This window comes from Balaenoptera acutorostrata, chromosome 15 (assembly GCF_949987535.1).
Source record: "Balaenoptera acutorostrata chromosome 15, mBalAcu1.1, whole genome shotgun sequence".
Classification (NCBI taxonomy): Eukaryota; Metazoa; Chordata; class Mammalia; order Artiodactyla; family Balaenopteridae; genus Balaenoptera; species Balaenoptera acutorostrata.
This window is the reverse complement of record NC_080078.1, coordinates 39,879,156-39,896,875: the sequence shown is the minus strand read 5'-3', so window position 1 is coordinate 39,896,875 and position 17,720 is coordinate 39,879,156. Positions and strand designations below refer to the sequence as shown.

The 17,720-nt window shown below is 56.7% G+C and overlaps 1 protein-coding gene across 1 annotated transcript; it reads right to left on the bottom strand.

Moving 5' to 3' along the window:
- Positions 1 to 446: 446 nt before the first annotated feature.
- Positions 447 to 17,064, bottom strand: IL9R (interleukin 9 receptor). The gene is made up of 8 exons (XM_057529891.1): positions 10,016 to 17,064; positions 9,589 to 9,694; positions 9,329 to 9,507; positions 8,712 to 8,857; positions 8,180 to 8,381; positions 7,593 to 7,698; positions 6,149 to 6,233; positions 447 to 3,447 (listed from the first exon to the last, which is right to left on the bottom strand). Exons 1-8 carry the CDS (start codon positions 10,497 to 10,499, stop codon positions 2,950 to 2,952), a joined length of 1,806 nt encoding a protein of 601 aa, XP_057385874.1. The 5' UTR covers positions 10,500 to 17,064; the 3' UTR covers positions 447 to 2,949.
- Between the last annotated feature and the right edge of the window lie 656 nt (positions 17,065 to 17,720).

The window sequence follows — 17,720 nt, the reverse complement described above, 5'->3', positions numbered from 1 at the left end:
CAGGAATGGGATTAGTGCCCTTGTAAACGAGACCCTAGCCCCTTTCCTCCATGTGAGATACAAGGAGAAGTCTGCCACCAGAAAGCGAGTCCTCACCCTACCAGGCTGGCACCCTGATCTCAGACTTTCAGCCTCCAGAACTGGGAGACGTAAATTGCTATTGCTCATAAGGCACCCCGTCTGTGGTAGTTTGTGATAGCAGCCCAGATGGACTAAGGCAATCAGCAATGATGTAGGGGACAAACTGGAATTTGAAATGAAAAAAAAAAATTACAATAGCGCACAGCAACAAAGAGTAGCCCCCGCTTGCCGCACCTAGAGAAAGCTCGCGTGCAGCAACGAAGATCCAACACAGCCAAAAATAATAAATAAATAAAATAAATATATTTTTTAAAAAAAACACTACGCTAGGAGAAAAAATGAACACGAAAGGCCATGCATTATATGACTCCATTTATATGAAATATCCACAGTAGGTAAATCCATAGAGACAGAAAGTGGACTCGTAGTGGCGAGAGGTCAGAGGGGGCGTGGGGAGGAGAGTGACCGCTTAAGGGGCAGGGGATTTCCCTTTGGAGGGTAAAAATGTTTTCGAACTAGATAGAGGTGATAGTTGCAAATATTACAGACGTACTAAATGTCACTGAATTGTACACTTTAAAATGGTTACTTTCGTACTATGTAAACTTCACCTCATCAAAAGCCAAAGAAAGAGAAAGCGTCCTGCAGCCTCCCCTGAGCAGGGTGAGTTTGCTCCCCTCACCCTGCCCTGGCCGGGCCTCCGAGGTCTTCCCCGGTCCAGCCACATTTTGGACCTTTGTGCTCCAGCCACACCGTGCACTCAGCTCCTCCGCCAGCAGCTTCCTCATCGAGTCCCAGGCCACCTTCTCTGACTCCTTCCTAGACGCCTGGGGATCAGCGACCCCTCACCAGGGCTCACGGGGTCTTTCAAACGTTGCGATCTCAGCGTGCGGTTTCCAAGGGTCGTCTCGTCGGAATAAGTGGAAATCAGCCTTTTCTGAGCCCCACGACATGCAGGCACCTGGCTCAGGTACTGCCAGGCCTGTGTCCCAAGGGGCGGGCGTGGCTCACCTACAACCACCGGCCTCTGAGTGGCTCCTCACTCAGGCGCCACCAGGACCGAGTGTGTTAGTCAAACAAACACCGTGCCCAGGTGTGGGATCCCATGGGGGCCCGAGTCCACGTGAAGCCACAGGAGCCATGCAGCTGCTGTCATATACACAGCAGCTGGGGGTTCCCCAGGGTTGGCTCCAGGAAGTGGAGTCATGCTGGTATTTTTACCCTTGGTTAGAGCGGATGGTGCCTGCGCCTCATTTCCGTCTACACCCCTCTGCTCTCTGGATACTAAAGATACATGCGGGGTCCTCTTCGTCCCTGCTGACCAGGATCCGGTTCCGCTGCGGCCCCCGCAAAACCTCAGGGCTCCACAGGCACACAGAGGGGAGGGGGAGGCCTGTCTGAACCAGAGGGACCTTTGCCTTCGGGGGCCTGGGGCTGCATGTGCTCCTCTCTGCTCAGGCTGCAGGGGACCCTGGAGCCCCCTGAGAGGTGCCCCCTCTGGCTCAGCACCCAGGGGGACAGACCTCCATCTATCCCACATTCAGTACTTCAGCACCTCCAACCCCAGGACCGTCTTGGCCCAGCCCTCACTGGGCGGAGGATCCCAGCACCAGACCCAAGTCCCGCAGCCCGGCGGCGGGATAGGGTCTCCTGCTCGAGGCCCCCAGTAAGAGTGACAGGGCTGCCCCGGGAGGGACCACGGCGGCTCAGGCCAGCAGGGAGGTGGGCATGGCTGGCATGGGCACTGCCCAGAAATTCATATGTTGAAGTCCTAACCCCCAGTACATATGAACATGACCGTATGTGGAAATAGGGTCTTTGCAGATAATCCAGCCAAAATAAAGTCAGTCATTCAGGTTGGCCCTAATCCACTATGATTACGTTGGTATAAAAAGAGGGGATTTGGACAGGCACACACAGAGGGAAAACACCTTGTGAGGACTGGAGCTGCGCTGTTCCAAGCCAGAAACTACCAGAGGTGCAGGGAACCCTGAATCAGATCCTCCCTCGTGCCCTCACGGCCCTGCCAACACCTAGATGTCAGACTTCCAGCCTCCAGAACTGTGAGACAATAAATCTCTGTTGTTCTAAGCCACCTAGTTTGTGGGACTTCGTTACAGCAGCCCTAAGGGACAGACATAGGCGCCCTCTGCTCTGTCCTCCTCTCTCCAGACCACGGGGGTGGGGGTAGAGGCAGGGCCCTTCAGAGACCAAGACCACTGCTGGGTGGTCACTCTGGCCCTGACCCTTGGGGGCTCTGGCCACAGCTCTCAGCCCCGGGGGGCCATGGGAGGACGAGGACAAGGAGGGGCGGGGAGGCGGCCTCCCTGGAGCTGGTCACTGAGCCTCCCCCTGCTATTCCTGGAGCCCAGAAAGCCCAGGAGTAGCCAGACGCCACCCTTCCTATGTCCTCTGGGCCCCTCTCCCAGCCATCAGCAGTTTGAAACAGCTGCTGTGTCCCTTTTAATCTCAGTAGGGGAGAGACCTCAGGAAGGCACAGAAACAGGACACTAGGCCTGTCTCACCTGTGTCCACGGGGCCCAGGCTGGCCCTTGAAGGGACGGAGGGCAGAACTGGCTGTGGGCCCTGGGGTTAAGCCAGGAAGTGGGGAGGGAAGTGGTGGACGGGAGGCCAGGATGGCAGGATGCTGAGGGCAGAGCCCCCTCCCAACAGATGCAGAGGGAGGGGAGGAGGGGAGAGCCTCCTGCCTCCATCCGGACCGGACATCTGACGGCTGCATGGGTGGCCCTCCGCAGGTCCAGTGCCAGTCAAGCGCTGGCTCCGGGGACTTTGGTCCATGTTCCCCAGGATGGACGTGCTGCAGCACCGTGGGGACGGAGCCCACCGTCTGCCGAGAGCAGGAGGGCCTCATGCGGCCCATCCACCAGCGTCCTGCCTCTGACTGTGACCAACACCTGCACAGTTACCTCCTGGCCGGGCATCCAGGCTCTGCTGGTCACAGAAAAGGCCACAGGCCAAGGCAGGGTCGGGCTCAGAGCTCTGCGCGTTTCCTGTGAAGGTGGAGGGGCAGCCCCACCTGGAGCAGCCCAGGGCACAGTAGTCGCTGCTGCTGCCCTGGGACTGCGGGGGAGCCAGCCTGGCAAGGCCTGCGGGGGCCCAGGCCTCCTGTGGCAGGTAGGCAGGCGGCGGCCCCCCCCACTCCACACATCCTGCGGGCAGCGCATCTGCTGGGAGGCCGGTGCCAGTGCTCCCCTCCTCCTCCAGGCCCGCTAATGGCCCCACGTCCACCGGGTCATAGGTGAGCAAAGCGATGGCCTCCTGGACATGGGTCTCCCAGGCTCCTTGTGCGGGGCCCATGCAGTCCGGGCTTGGCTGTGGACCAGCTCTGTGGGCCCCTATCCAGGTCTGGAACAGAGCACCGAGAGGAGGGAAGGCCTCAGGCAGTGTGTTCAGGACTCACTGTGGGAGCATCCTCCCCTCCTCCAGGAAGCTCTCCAGACATCCACGCCCAGAGGCCAAGAGCACCTGTGCCCAGAACATTCTATCTTCCCCCCATGGGCCAGCCCAGCCTCAACACAGAACCCCCATTCCCTTCAGGCCCCTCCCCCGGCTCCCAGCACAGGGCCTGTGCTCACAGAGGCCTGAACCAGGGTACAGACGGTGACAGGGCTGAAGACACTGCTGACTCACACACTGCCAGCAGCTGCAGAGCCAGGGCACCCTCACCGCAACCCCACTACACGCTCGCACGCACGCACGCACAGGAGGTGCTGTTGGGCCTGGCACCTTGGGGCCAAGGCCAGCAGACCTGGACCCCTCTGTGGGGCCACAGGAGGCCCCCTATCTCCAAAAGGAAGCTGTTCCTGCATGTAAATCAATGACGTTAGAACACACCCTCACACCATACACAAAAATAAACTCAAAATGGCTTAAAGACTTCAACATAAGACAGGACACCATAAAACTCCTAGAAAAGAGCACAGGCAAAACATTCTCTGACATAAATCATACCAATGTTTTCATAGGTTGGTCTCCCAAGGCAACAGAAATAAAAACAAAATAAACAAATGGGACCTAATCAAACCTATAAGCTTTTGCACAGCAAAGGAAACCATAAACAAAATGAAAAGACAACCTATAGAATGGGAGAAAATATTTGCAAATGATGTGACTGACGAGGGCTTAATTTCCAAAATATACAAACAGCTCATACAACTCAATAACAAAAAGAAACCCAATCAAAAAATGGGCAGAAGACCTAAATAGGCATTTCTCCAAAGAAGAAATACAAATGGCCAAGAAGCACGTGAAAAGATCAACATCACTAATTATTAGAGAAATGCAAATCAAATCTACAATGAGCTACCATCTCACACTGGTCAGAATGGCCATCACTAAAAACTCTACAAATAACAAATGCTGGAGAGGGTGTGGAGAAAAGGGAACCACCCTTCACTGTTGGTGGGACTGTAAGTTGGTGCAGCCACTACGGAAAACAGTATGGATGTTTCTTAAAAAATTTAAAAATAGAGCTACCATATGACCCAGCAATCCCACTCCTGGGCATATATCCAGACAAAATTCTAATGCAAAAAGATACATGCACCCCTATGTTCATAGCAGCACAATTCACAATAGCCAAGACATGGAAACAACCTAAATGTCCATCAACAGATGAATGGATAAAGAAGATGTGGTACATACATACAATGGAATACTACTCAACCATAAAAAAGAATGAAATAATGCCATTTGCAGCAACATGGATGCAACCAGAGATTATCATACTAAGTGAAGTAAGTCAGAAAGACAAAGACAAATACCATATGATATCACTTACACGTGGAATCTAAAATATGACACAAATGAACTTATCTACAAAACAGAAACAGACTCACATACTTAGAGAACAGGCTTGTGGTTGCCAAGGGGGTGGGGGTGGGATGAACTGGGAGTTTGGGGTTAGTAGATGCAAACTAGTGTATATAGGATGGATAAACAACAAGGTCCTACTGTATAGCACAGGGAACTATATTCAATATCCTATGATAAACCATAATGGAAAAGAATTAAAAAAAAAAAAAAAAAGGAAGCTGTTTCCTAGGAGGCACCAGGAGTCTCCATCGAGTGCACCACACACCACACCTTCCATCATTGTCCTGCCCCCTGGAGAGCCAGCCCGTGGCTCCAGACCATCTCCCAAGGGGTCTAACTAACCTCTGACAGGTGCTGTGGTTCTACAGAGAACGGGCTGGGTGTCTGCAGCCCAGAAGGTGAGTGCAGGGCATCAGAACATTTACCCCCCATGCAGCCCTGACAAAGTGCTCGGCTTTAAGCTTCAAATTATATTTTTGGATGACAAGCTTGAAAACTAGACTCCCTGTTAAGAGAGAAAAGGGCCAGGCGGAAGGCAGCCACGCAGAGCCGGTGGGGGAGAACCTGGGCAGCACCACCTCCATCCTCTGCCTAAAGTGAGGGGCCCGAGAGGGTGGGGACCAGAGACCACCCACTGGAGCTCCTCCCCCCACCTCCTGCCTGTGGAGCAGGAACTACCAGGCCAGCAGGGAGGGTCCGACGGGGTCTCCAGGCTGTTCTCAGCGTCATGGCCTGTGAGAGCCCACCACGATGTGTGGGGGGGTGTAGGGTCAACTCATCGCTACCCAGGGGGCCGGGAGGGGCCAGGCACTCCACGACAGCCACCAGAGTAGCCCAGGGACCAGGGAGGGCCCCAGGGGCAGCACAAGACACAGATGCCTTCAGGTGCAGACAGCCCCCTGAGCTGGCACCTTGAACTGACCATTTACCTCCAAGGGCTGCTGCAAACCAGAAGAGGCAGAGATAACGTCATGAGAAACTTTACATTTTTTCCCATCAGCAATGGAATCAGAGACATGAGAAGAAAAAGAACTCGGCAATAGAGAATAAAGCTGATTTGTCTTTGGCCCCTTTGAGCCACAGTGCGTACATATACTACATATATACTATATATACCACTATATATACCAAAAAAGCTCAAAGCACTGACAGAGGCCCCCAACCCTCACCCAGAGCCCACACCCTGGGCAGTCCAGACATCTGGGCAGCCCGGGCCCACCGGGTCACAAACCTGGAAGTCCCCGTTGTGCACACTGTACAGGGACTGGAAGAACGGGCCTGGGGATGGCACGTCCTGGTACAAGGCTGTCTTCATCCTGAGGTCAGGAGACAGCAGTCAGAGGCCCAGCTCCAGGAGGTCACTGCCAGGAATGCGGCTCCTTCCAAGCAGCAGGGATCGGCCCTGCCCCGTCGGTGCTGCTGTCGCCCTCTCCTCTCGTTGGGTCCAGGCCTGACACCTGGCACCTGCGGCCCCCTCACTAATGATCCTACAGGACTGATTTATACCAAGACATGGGTCCTCTTAAGGTGAGTGGTGATGGGGGTTCAGGGGTGGGGGTGACCAGCTGTGTCTTCAGCCAGACGGGGAGACAGCACTTCCGGGAACCCCATCAGACTTCTCCCCGAGCACCGGATCTACCTGCCCAAGACCCACTGCTCCTCCCCTGAGGACGGCACCCCAGACTCCGACCCAACAAGTCCAGATCAACCTTGCCAGCCTCCCTGGGGGCCTGTCCCAATTCCCCACCCCAGGGTGGCATCAGGGGCCACCAGTCACATCGCATCCACCCCATGTCCCCTCACTTTCCCATCCTGAGACCCTGTCACTCCCTGCACTTTGCTCCAGCTCTGCCTCTCCCGCCAGCTCACACACAATTGCCTCCCTCTGGACCCCATCTCTGGCCACCCCGCAGGTTCTCCTCCTCACTTGTACCACAAAACTCCATTCTCAAAACATAAACCGGATCCCATCCCACGTGACCAGGCTTCAGGTGCTTTCCTGGGACCCGAGGGCAAGCCTGAGCCCTTCCTGGCTTTCTTGGCCACCCATTGGGCCCTGCCCAGCACCCCGTCCCTCCCTCACCCTGGCTGCCTCTGTCCAACCTCCTCTCATCCTCTCTGCTACCCATCCACACCTGGCCGGTCTCCTGCGGGACCCCCTCCTGCGGGACAAGGCCCCTGCACCCCATCTCGTAAGTTGACATGTGTGATCGCTTGTTTCAGGAGGGCTTTTTTGTTCATCTGGTTGTCCGTGGCACCCATCAGGGCGGGGAACAGGGCCCCATGGAAACCAGATGCCCAACACTGCCTGCATAGAACCACTGTGCAAATGAGCCAGCGCCAAGCACCTCCAGAGGCAGGAGACAAGGGCCTCAGGTGACTCGGCCCCAGGGACTTTGGGTCATTCCAGGGCTCTTTTGGGCCACACTGCCCGCCACCCACATGCACCTGGCCAACTGGGGACATCCCCATTGGTCCAGGGCAGAGGCCTGAAAACCCCTCCCCACCCAGGAGCATTGGGGGAGGGGCGCGGGTTTGGGCCCTCAATGCACCGCCTACCCCACACCCACAAATGCACACACACGCTCATGCACACACAAATTCTCACACCCACACGTACAATAACACATTTATGTACATGCACACACTCCTACACACACTCCTTGGCTACCGACCTGGGTGATAGCTTGAACAGCAGGTAGGTCAGGCTGGTCAGCAGGAGAAAGATGGACACAGCAACCAGGGTGCTGTCGGGCTGCCCCAAAGCTGGGACCAGGCGACCTATGGCGGGAAGGGCCCAGGGCTGTGTTCCTCCAAACTCACCTGGCAAAGGCACCTGGACGGGCGCCTCGGGCCAAAATGGAAGGTTTATGTGGCGCCTCCGAGAGCACTCTGGGTGAATCACACACCCCTGGGCCTTGCCCTTCCCATCCACAAGATCACCAGGGTCCGAGATCCTTTCCAGTACCTCTGTGCACAAGGGTCAGCCCAGCCCCCTAAGCAGACGAGGCCCTGCCCGGGCTCCAGAGACAGCAGCAACAGCCTGCTGTGCAGCTGGGGCCACACTCGCTCCAAGGAGACTGGGAGCTACAGCTCCCTGGGAGGCCCAGCACTTGGCAGGTGTTTCCCCTTCACACATCTCAGACCTCCAGGGGAAGGCAGTCAACTGGGCCACGAGGGAGGGGGTCCCAGGAGGGGGAAGGGGTGGGATGCCAGGGGGCGGGGAGGCCCCACCCAGGCCCCTGAAGGCGGCAGCACCCACCTTGTCTCTGGGGGGAGTGGAAGCAGGCGGGCTGGCTCCAGTCACTCCACGGGCCCTCGTAGCGCTCCTCCTCCGCCACCGCATCCTCCAGTGTGGCCATCTGGACACGCAGCCGGGCCTCATAGGTGGAACCAGGGTCCAATTCAGTGGCTTCAAGTTTGAGCCAGGTCACCCCAACGATGTGATCCTTGTGCCAAGCCCGCTGTGGGGTGGAGAACAGTTCGGAGGTGCTGGGGGTGAGACTGGGCCCATCAGTCCTCGAGGACGCGTACACACAGCGTGGGCACACTTACACGTGTCCACAGACTTACATGTATCCACGTGCATGACCACTCATCCACACACACACACCCTGTGAACGCTCACACGTACACACAGGCACACTCACCACACCTGCACTCACTTACCCTTGTCTCTGGTCACTTCCCTCCCCACAATTCCAAGGTGACACCACCCTAGATGGGACGAGGAGTGACCCTGGCTGCTGCTCCCAGGAGAGAGAGGCCCCCAGGGTAGGCAGACCCAGCCTTACCTCCCAGGTCTCCTCCTGCCTCTTGAAGGCCAGCTCATAGCTGAGGAGTGAGGCCAGCGGCTCCAAGGCAGGACTGATGCTCCAGGTCAGGACACAGTGCTCAGAGCTGATGTTGCTCAGCAAGTCAGAGGGAGGGTCCAGCTTCACTGAAACAGAATGAAGCCACGTAACGGTGTGGGGGCCAGCACGCCCAGGACTGGGGATCGGAAAGATTCCCAGGAAGCATGGGGCACATGGCCAAGGCCTCCTCAGAGCAGAGGCCTCACTGGAAAACTGGTCCAGAGAAGCCCCAGGTGGGACAAGACAGCAATGACTTCCTCCAGCCTCTGCAGCCAGACAAGGTGAGTTTCAAATCTAACCTGCTGCTGGAAGTTCTTCCTAGTGTCTTACTGAAGTCCTTCCTGCTGTGACTGAAGTAGATCGCAAGTGACTCAAACTGCGGCTCCTGCCCCAGCTCAAAGCCCTGCACCTTCATTCTCCTCCAAAACCCTACCCCTCCCCGGGGGCCCCGCCTGCTCCTAGCCCTGGATCCGTCAGCAGGGACCAGGAACACTGACTGGGCCGTGGGGGTGATGTAGCCAGGATGCTCCCGGCCAACGCACCGACCCAGGCCTCACCATGTCTCCGAGGCAGGTACTGTGGATCCACCAGGCTGACCTGCTCCTTCCCAGAGACGTGACGGTGGAAGGTGATGGTGAAGTTGTCAGAAGGCACGAGCACCTCCTCGGGTGGCAGCTCCACGGTGCACACGCTGGCCAGGAAGACACACCTGTGCTTGCTGCCTGGAGCGTGGTTGCTGGAAAGGGCACGTTGTCGGCACTAAAGGGCCACTGCACCAGCCCGGCTCCCTACACTCACCCCTGCCCTCCGGCCTCACCTGGTGAAGAGCAGCCAGGGGCCGGCCCCCTGGTCCAGCTCCGGGGCAGACCAGTGGCAGTCAATCCTGAGGATGTTGTTGTTGTGGCACGTGAAAGTCCCAGGCCCTGGGAACAGTGACCCTTGCAAGCCCACAGTGGCTGCTTCAGGGCAGGGCTGGGGGAGGGGGAGGGCGTGGCAGCTGACCCCTCCGACAGGGCAGGCCCCAGAGAAGGAGCCCAGGAGAAGTTACCGCTGGCAGGGCTGGGAGACCCCGAGGGGATGGGCTCTGAGCGTGCAACCTGGGTGGGGCTGAAGCCCCGGCTGATCTCAGGAAGACGGGTGCCCACACAGCCCAAACCCAACCCTTCCCCATGGAGCCTGACGGGGGCAACCCTGCCCCCAGCTCTGCCCCCACAGCACCCCCCACACACAGTGACAGCCCTCACCTCCTCCATCCCCTGGGACAGAGACGCCCAAGCCGACCCAGGCGCAGATGCAGGTGCAGGTCAGGAGCCAGGTGCCCACCTCTCGCATCAGGACCTTGCTCTGCAAGGTCCAACCTGGAAGGGGCTGGGCTGAGGGGCTGTGGGCGGAGTGCCCCAGGGGTGCTCCCGTGAGGGGCACTCCGAGTGGGCCACCACCTACACCCTCACCCTGTCCCGCGAAGGAGGCTGAGCACCGCTGTCCAAGCAGCACCGGCAAGAACCTCCAGCTCAGGCCTCCCGGGGTCACTGGACTCTGACTCAGCCACGTGTCCAGGTCTGCCCAGCGGGCGCCTCTCTGGGCCCGGCCCCCCATCCCTGGGCCCAGGTGCCCTCCCGCAGGGGAGGCACGGTTGGGGGAATGGGGTCGCGGACAACGACCACAGGGAAGCTCTGCTGGACCCCCTGGTCTCACACCTGGGCCGACTGTGTGAGGCGCATCACCCATGCGAATTCCCGCCAGAGCCACGAGGTGGGGGACGGTCCCTGATCACTGACAAGGGAGCTGACCCCAGGGTCACACAGCTAGCTGCTCCCATCCTGGTGCTTTGCCCCAGGAAAGTGGAGGAGGATGGCAGCAGGGTGTCCACGCGACAGCCAACACCTCCCACACGCTGTCTGTCACACGCCTGTCCCCAGGTGCCCTGCAGAGGAGAGCACCCCCGGGAGCAGGGCTCTCAATGCAGGGGTGTCAGCCCCAGGATCACTGGAGACAGCGGCTGGGTGCTGGGAAGCGCCTGGGGCTGAACAGGCCGCTAACACCCTGTCACCCCATTTGCAGCTCCAGATGGTACACTGATAGCTCCTCTGCAGGAAGCAGGACCAGCCTGGTTATGCAAGCCTGATGAGTGATAAGGAAGCAGAAAAACAGCAGACATGCACAGACCGCAGCACGGAGGCACTCCAGGAGCCCGCACACACTCACCCGGTAGCAGACACCCTCCCACTCAGGGCGCGTGAGGACAGGATGAGAGGGAGCACCAGGATGGGGGCGGCTCAGGCACAGCCACCGCTGCCCGGCTGAGAGCTGGCCCAGGCCACAGTGGGGATGGCCACTGCCCCAGCGGTGGAGGGACACCTGCATTTGTGAGACTTGGGCCGGCAAGGCCACAGGCTGACTCAGGAGCGTGGACTGGGGCGCTCCAAGCTCAGCTGGCCCCAGGGGCAGGAGTGGGGAGGACAGGACCCACACGGGACACTCGTGAGAAGTAGCAGGCCAGGCCCACCCTGGGGAGAGGTGGGCAGGGCACACGGCAACTCGGCCATCTAGAGGGAGGGTCCCTGCTTTTCATCTGCACGATTCTGTCCAAACATAGTGAGCGGGGCAGGGCCATCACCCTCCTATGGACGAGGAGGCTGAGGCCCAGAGACACCAGACTTGCAGGATCGGGGGCACTGGTCACCTGGCCTGGGCACTTGCCCCACCAGCTCCCACACAAGCCTGTGAGCTTCCCCCTCCCCGGGGCATCAGTCTCTCTCCTCAGGGAGCCTCAACACTGAGGCAGGGCTGCCCCCATCCTTGGCAACAGACGCTGGGCCAGGTGGGGCAGAAACCCCACCTGACTACTCCCTGGTCCTGGCAGAGGCACTGGGATGGCCCCAGGGAGGCCTAATCACAGCTCAGACAAGACCAGGTCACGGGACGGCTGTGACGGCAGGAGGATGGGACCCAGAGTCTGGGCCCTCGGGCAGAGCTGCCCACTACACCTCCCACCCTGCTGGGAGCCTAGCTGACATGTCCACCCAGCACTGTCCCTTTCCATCAGGACCTTCAGCACACAACCACTCTGGCCCCTTCTCAGGACCCCATCTCCTCCCTGGCCTCTGGGTCAAGTTCTGGCCCAAATGACCACTGGTCCCCACAGCTTGCCTGCCCTGGTTTCCCGGCCCAACATGAAGTCATGGGCTGCCGTGCACTGGACCCCTGCCTCGGGGCCCACAGACGCTGCCAGCCCAGGGCCAGGTCTCCAGAAGGACTCAGCCCCTCCGCTCCCGAGCGCTCACCTGCTGCCAGGCGAACCGCCCGGCCAGAGCAGGCCTCTGTCATGGGGCTGGTGCATCGCAGCACGCCCTCCGGACTGGCTTCATGGCAATTACTGCACCCACTTTCTGTCACCTTTCACACAGAGTCTGTATTTTTAATGGGGAGCGAGGGGTACCCTGTTACTCTCCCTGCCCACCCCAGAAGCTGGCAGACACAGAGGGGGGTGGGATGGAGGCTGCTGCTTAAATGCACACTTATCCACCACTGTCCTCTCTGCTGGGGCAGGAGGAAGAAATCCAGGTCCTGGCTCCCCAGAAGCAGCTGGAACCTGGGGGAGACGGGGACTAGCCAGGAAATGAGGCTGGAAATGGGAGCAGGCGGCTCCCGCTCTGGGCCCCACATGCGCAGGTGGGCGACCCCAGCACCGTGGGACCTGACGCTGTGGGGCGGAAGTGCTGGAGGACTCTGCTTCCCATGGTGGTGCTGGTGCCGACCCTGCTGGGGAAGGGCAGGGAGCAGAAGAGGTCAAGGCCAGCTGGGGAGAGCGCGGAGAAGGCGCAGAGGGCAGAAGAGGGAGGAGGTTCCACGGCGCACTTGCCGCCTGCCTTCCTAGAGGGCTGAGCTGGACGGGCGCCCGCCTCAGTGGGGTGGAGGTCCGGGAGACGTGGAAAGGCCAGGCTTGAGCCAGGGGCGGCCTCGGGTGGACAGGGGCACAGAGGGTGGGGCCCAGGGCAGAGGGAGGAGGAGGTCCGGGGATGGAAGTCGGAGGAGCAGAGAGGACCTGAGGGACCTCAGGACGAGCCCTCACTGTTCCCTCTGCCCAGCTGCCTTCTGCATGATGAACCTTCATGAAGCCCCCCGAGTCCCCCAGGCTGTCTCCCCAGCCAGAGCAGACACCCCTGAGCCAGGCCCAGCCTGCTCAGGACAGGGGCGGGGGCGGGGCGGGCAGTGGCTATGGGCACGGGCTGGAAGGACACTGACACAGGCCTGGGGCTAAATGCGGGGAAGCAATGCCCCTGCTCTTCCCGTGCTGCCCCTGCAGCCCTGGCAGCGAGGCTCAGCCGGCACCGCCCCTGCATCTGGCTCCTCCAGGGCAAGAACCTGTCTGATTTATGCTGCGTCCCCTGCACCCAGCCCCTCACTGTTGAAGAAACACATCCTGAACCTCCCCACAGGCCCGCCCTTGCCTGGGGTAGGCGGTGTTAATGCCTTGGGTCCCTTGGGGGGCTCTGAAACATTATTCGAGCAGAACCCTCTACTCCCCTCCCTCTGCTTAGCTGAGTAACCCTCCTGGAATCCCACCCTCACCCACTGCCCCGTCCACACAGCTCCAAGGGGGGTCCACAGACTCCCAGCTCCTCTTCTGCCCTAAAGCTCCCCAAAGGTGCCGGGGAGAGAAGGGGCCTTACCAACCTCAGGACTGGACCTCAGCTCCACTTGTGGTCGTCACGGCTGAGACCACCTGGCCCCAGAACGCCCGCTCACTCGTCCCCACAAAGGTCAGGAACTACAAACTGCCTGACAAGCTCAGCGCCCTTCTTTCTGCCCAGAGGCACCCGTGACCCCTACAGGCCTGGAAATCGCAGCCCAGCATCCTGTCATCAGCACTGCAATCCTGCTGTCTCTGGGAGATGCCCGAGGCCAGGACACCAAAGGCGGTAAAATGAGGGTGGCCGCCCAAACGCCCTCTGCCCTTCCTGTCCAAGTGTGGTCCCCAGGCTCTTCCTGGGGCCCACGATGGCGGGCCACCAGTCTCTCTGTCCTGCCAAGTTCACGCTCACCTGAGTGGTTGAGAAGCCCAGATTACAGACTCACCTTCCCAGACGCATCTGCTAGGTCCCATGGCAAGTCTGACTGGCCCCCAACCCTGCAGCCCTGGAGGTGACTTGTCGCCCTACCACCCCTGCGTTTGCAGCAAGTCCCTCAGCCTGATTCAGGAGATAACTGCACGGCCCGGTGACGTGAGCCTCTCACGGCAGGCTGACATAGGCCGCCCACATCTGAAACCACAAGTGCAGAGCCGAGCAGCTGTCCCAAGTGGGGGTGACAGGCGACCATCACCCCAGTCATAAATCCTACCTCTCAGTCCTCAGGAACAGAAAAGTTGCTGAACGTGGACTTTGGTGACCCGTCCATTGATTGGCGGATGAGTGTCTGCCGCGTTCCTCTCAGGAAACACCAGTGAGATGTACTAAATTAGCGCCGGGAAGTGAGAACCCTGACCAGGCACAGAGCAGGTCTCCTTTCCTAGGCTTCCTGGGAGGCGCCGCTCAGGCGATCCGGGAGCGCTGGGGTGGGTGGCGGGGGTGTTAAACATAGAAGTACTGCAGTCTCAGTTCAGGAAGGAAATAAAAAATGGGAGTCCCCTTTGACCTCAGAGAGAAAGCCCCTGTAAGAAGTTAGGCACAAGTCCCTCCAGACCACGTCGAAGCTCCAACAAATGCACATTTAATGGCCTCGTTCCTCACTCTGAGCTTTGCGGCCTCCTCGCTGCTCTGGCTCTTTTCAAAATCTTTCTAGGGAAGTACATAAAAACCTATCTCACGCCTTTACTGGTGGTACAGGCCATGGTTTAATAATCCTGTTGATGGACATTTGGATTGTTGCCTACATACGCTATTTCAATTTAATTGTCATATATATAACTGACGTTATCATATTAGTTTCAGGTGTATATATGCTACATGCTATTTTAAATGAAGGTAGGAGCTTCCCTGGTGGTGCACTGGTTAAGAATCCGCCTGCCAATGCAGGGGACACGGGTTCGAGCTGTGGTCTGGGAGGATCCCACATGCCACAGAGCAACTAAGCCCATGCGCCACAACTACTGAGCCTGCGCTCTAGAGTCCACGAGCCACAACTACTGAGCCTGGGCGCCTAGAGCCCATGCTCCGCAACAAGAGAAGCCACTGCAATGAGAAGCCTGTGCACCGTAACAAGGAGTAGCCCCCACTCACCGCAACTAGAGAAAGCCGGCGTGCTGCAACGAAGACCCAATGCAGCCAAAAATAAATAAATAAATTTATTAAAAAAAAAATAGGTTAGGTGTGGAACTGTTGTGTCTAAGGTTGACTGTTGTAAAATACTGATAGATATTGCCAAGTGGCCCCCCCAAAATGCACCAACTTCTACTCCTACCAGATGTGTAAGAATGCCTGTAGCCCTCACCAACTGTATACATTATCAGTCTTTTAAATCTTTGTCAATCTGATAGGCAAAGACATTTCAACGTTGTCTTAATTTGCACTTCCTTGATTATCAGTGAAGATAAGCATCTTTTCATATACTTATTGGCTATGTGTTCTTTGGGGTACCAAATAAGGTCACATTTCAGTGTGTCCGTGCCTACATTTAGGTGTGAGTGTGCATGTCTGTATTCTGTGCATCAAAACATCTGAGGCAAGGTCTAGAGACCCCAGAGCTGGTTTCCAGTTTCTCTGGAGTCTGAGAAACCAGGACCCATGGAGAGATGGAATCAAAGGCTCAAGCCCGTGAAACACCTTAAGAATGACCAGGGACATAACCATACTTCTTTCTAATATTTAAATTTCAGTTAGCTTGGCCCCTATCTTACCTATTATAAGCATGTACTTTTATACTCACTGGCGCCATCCCTTCCCTAGTATCCTTATCAAAAGAGCTGCCTTCTCTCTGTCAGGCTAGAACTTACTACCTTGAGACCAGCAGACCACACACCACCCACACCACAACCCCACAAGGAGAGACCACCAAGGCTACAAAGGTGGGTTATCGTGGACACTTAGATGCGGGAAGAAGACCAGTGCCACTTTGTCCAGGAAGTGTTCTGATAGCACAACCTGACACTCCACCCCCTCCCATAACAAATGGAGATAAACAGAAAAACAACATCCATAGACGGAGGGAAAAAGACCATACAACCAGAGTCACCAAATACCTGTTGAAACCCAGCCCCTTGAAAGAAAGGAACAGCCAATAACAAACACCATTAGTCAGACATGTCCTAAGGATGTTATATGTGAAGCGACATAAATCCTCACAACCATATGAGGTAGACCAGAGGTTAGCAAACTACAGCCCACAGGCCAAATCCACCCCACCCTTTAAAAAAAACCTGTGAGCTAAAAATAGTTTATACAGAGAATTCCCTGGCAGTCCAGTGGTTAGGAATCTGTGGGCAGTCCAGTGGTTAAGGCTTTCACTGCCATGGGCCCAGGTTCAATCCCTTGTGGGAGACTTCCCTGGCAGTCCAGTGGTTAAGACTTCGTCTTCCAATGCAGGAGGTACAGGTTCGATCCCTGGTCGGGGAGCTAAGATCCCACATGCCTTGCGGCCAAAAAACCAAAACATAAAACAAAAGCAATATTGTAACAAATTCAATAAAGACTTTAAAAATGGTCCACATTGGGCTTTCCTGGTAGCACAGTGGTTAAGAATCTTAATTCTTAAGGCAGGGGACACGGGTTCGAGCCCTGGTCCAGGAAGATCCCACATGCCACAGAGTAACTAAGCCCGTGCGCCACAACTACTGAGCCTGCACTCTAGAGCCTGGGAGCCACAACTACTGAAGCCCACGCGCCTAGAGCCTGTGCTCCACAACAAGAGAAGCCACCACAATGAGAAGCCCACGCACTGCAATGAAGAGTAGCCCCTGCTTGCTGCAACTAAAGAAAGCCCATGCGCAGCAACGAAGACCCAAAAATAAAAAAATAAAATAAATAAATTTATTAAAAAAAAAAATGGTCCACATCAAAAAAATCTTAAAAAAATGAAAAATAAATAAAGTCCCAATCCCTGGTTGGGGAAATGAGACCCTGCAAGCCGCACCTCAGAAATTAATTAATTAATTAATTAAAAGAGTTTATACATTTTTAAATGGTTGGGGGGAAAAAGCTTAAAGAATTATACGACATGTGGAACTACTATGAAATTCAGATGTCAGCATCCAGCTTCACTGGAAGACAGCCACACCACCCACTCATGTTGTCTGCAGCTGCTCTCATGCACTGACAGTGAAGTACTGGTGACAGGGCTTCCAGCCCTTGCTCTGCCGGCTCACAACTCAGCAGTGACCTTAACAGCGTTTCAAGGGCCACCATACGGTTGTATCCATTTTCTTCTTCTTTTTTTTTTTTTTTTTTGCTTACTATGAGTGCACACCCAGCATGTCAAAATAAGAAAAGTGGGCACTGAACGTCATGTTTTTAAGGCACAGGGCAGCGCAGATTATCCTGTCAGCAAACTGGATCGCACAGCAGTGTTTATCACGCAACGATACTGCAATGGTCGACGTTGCCAGACCAAGCACTCGTCACTGGCAAGAGTCTCAACACAAAACAGAATTCCTGGACTTCCCCGGTGGCGCAGTGGTTAAGAATCCGTCTGCCAATGCAGAGGACACGGGTTCAAGCCCTGGTCCGGGAAGATCCCACATGCCGCGAAGCAACTAAGCCTGTGTGCCACAACTACTGAGCCTGTGCTCTAGAGCCGACGAGCCACAGCTACTGAGCCGGCATGCCACAGCTACTGAAGCCCGCGCGCCTAGAGCCCGTGCTCTGCAACAAGAGAAGCCACTGCAATGAGAAGCCCGAGCACCGCAACGAAGAGTAGCCCCCGCTCGCTGCAACTAGAGAAAGCCTGTGCGCAGCAACGCAACACAGCCAGAAATAAATTAATTAATTAAAAAAAAAAAGAGAGAGAGAAAGT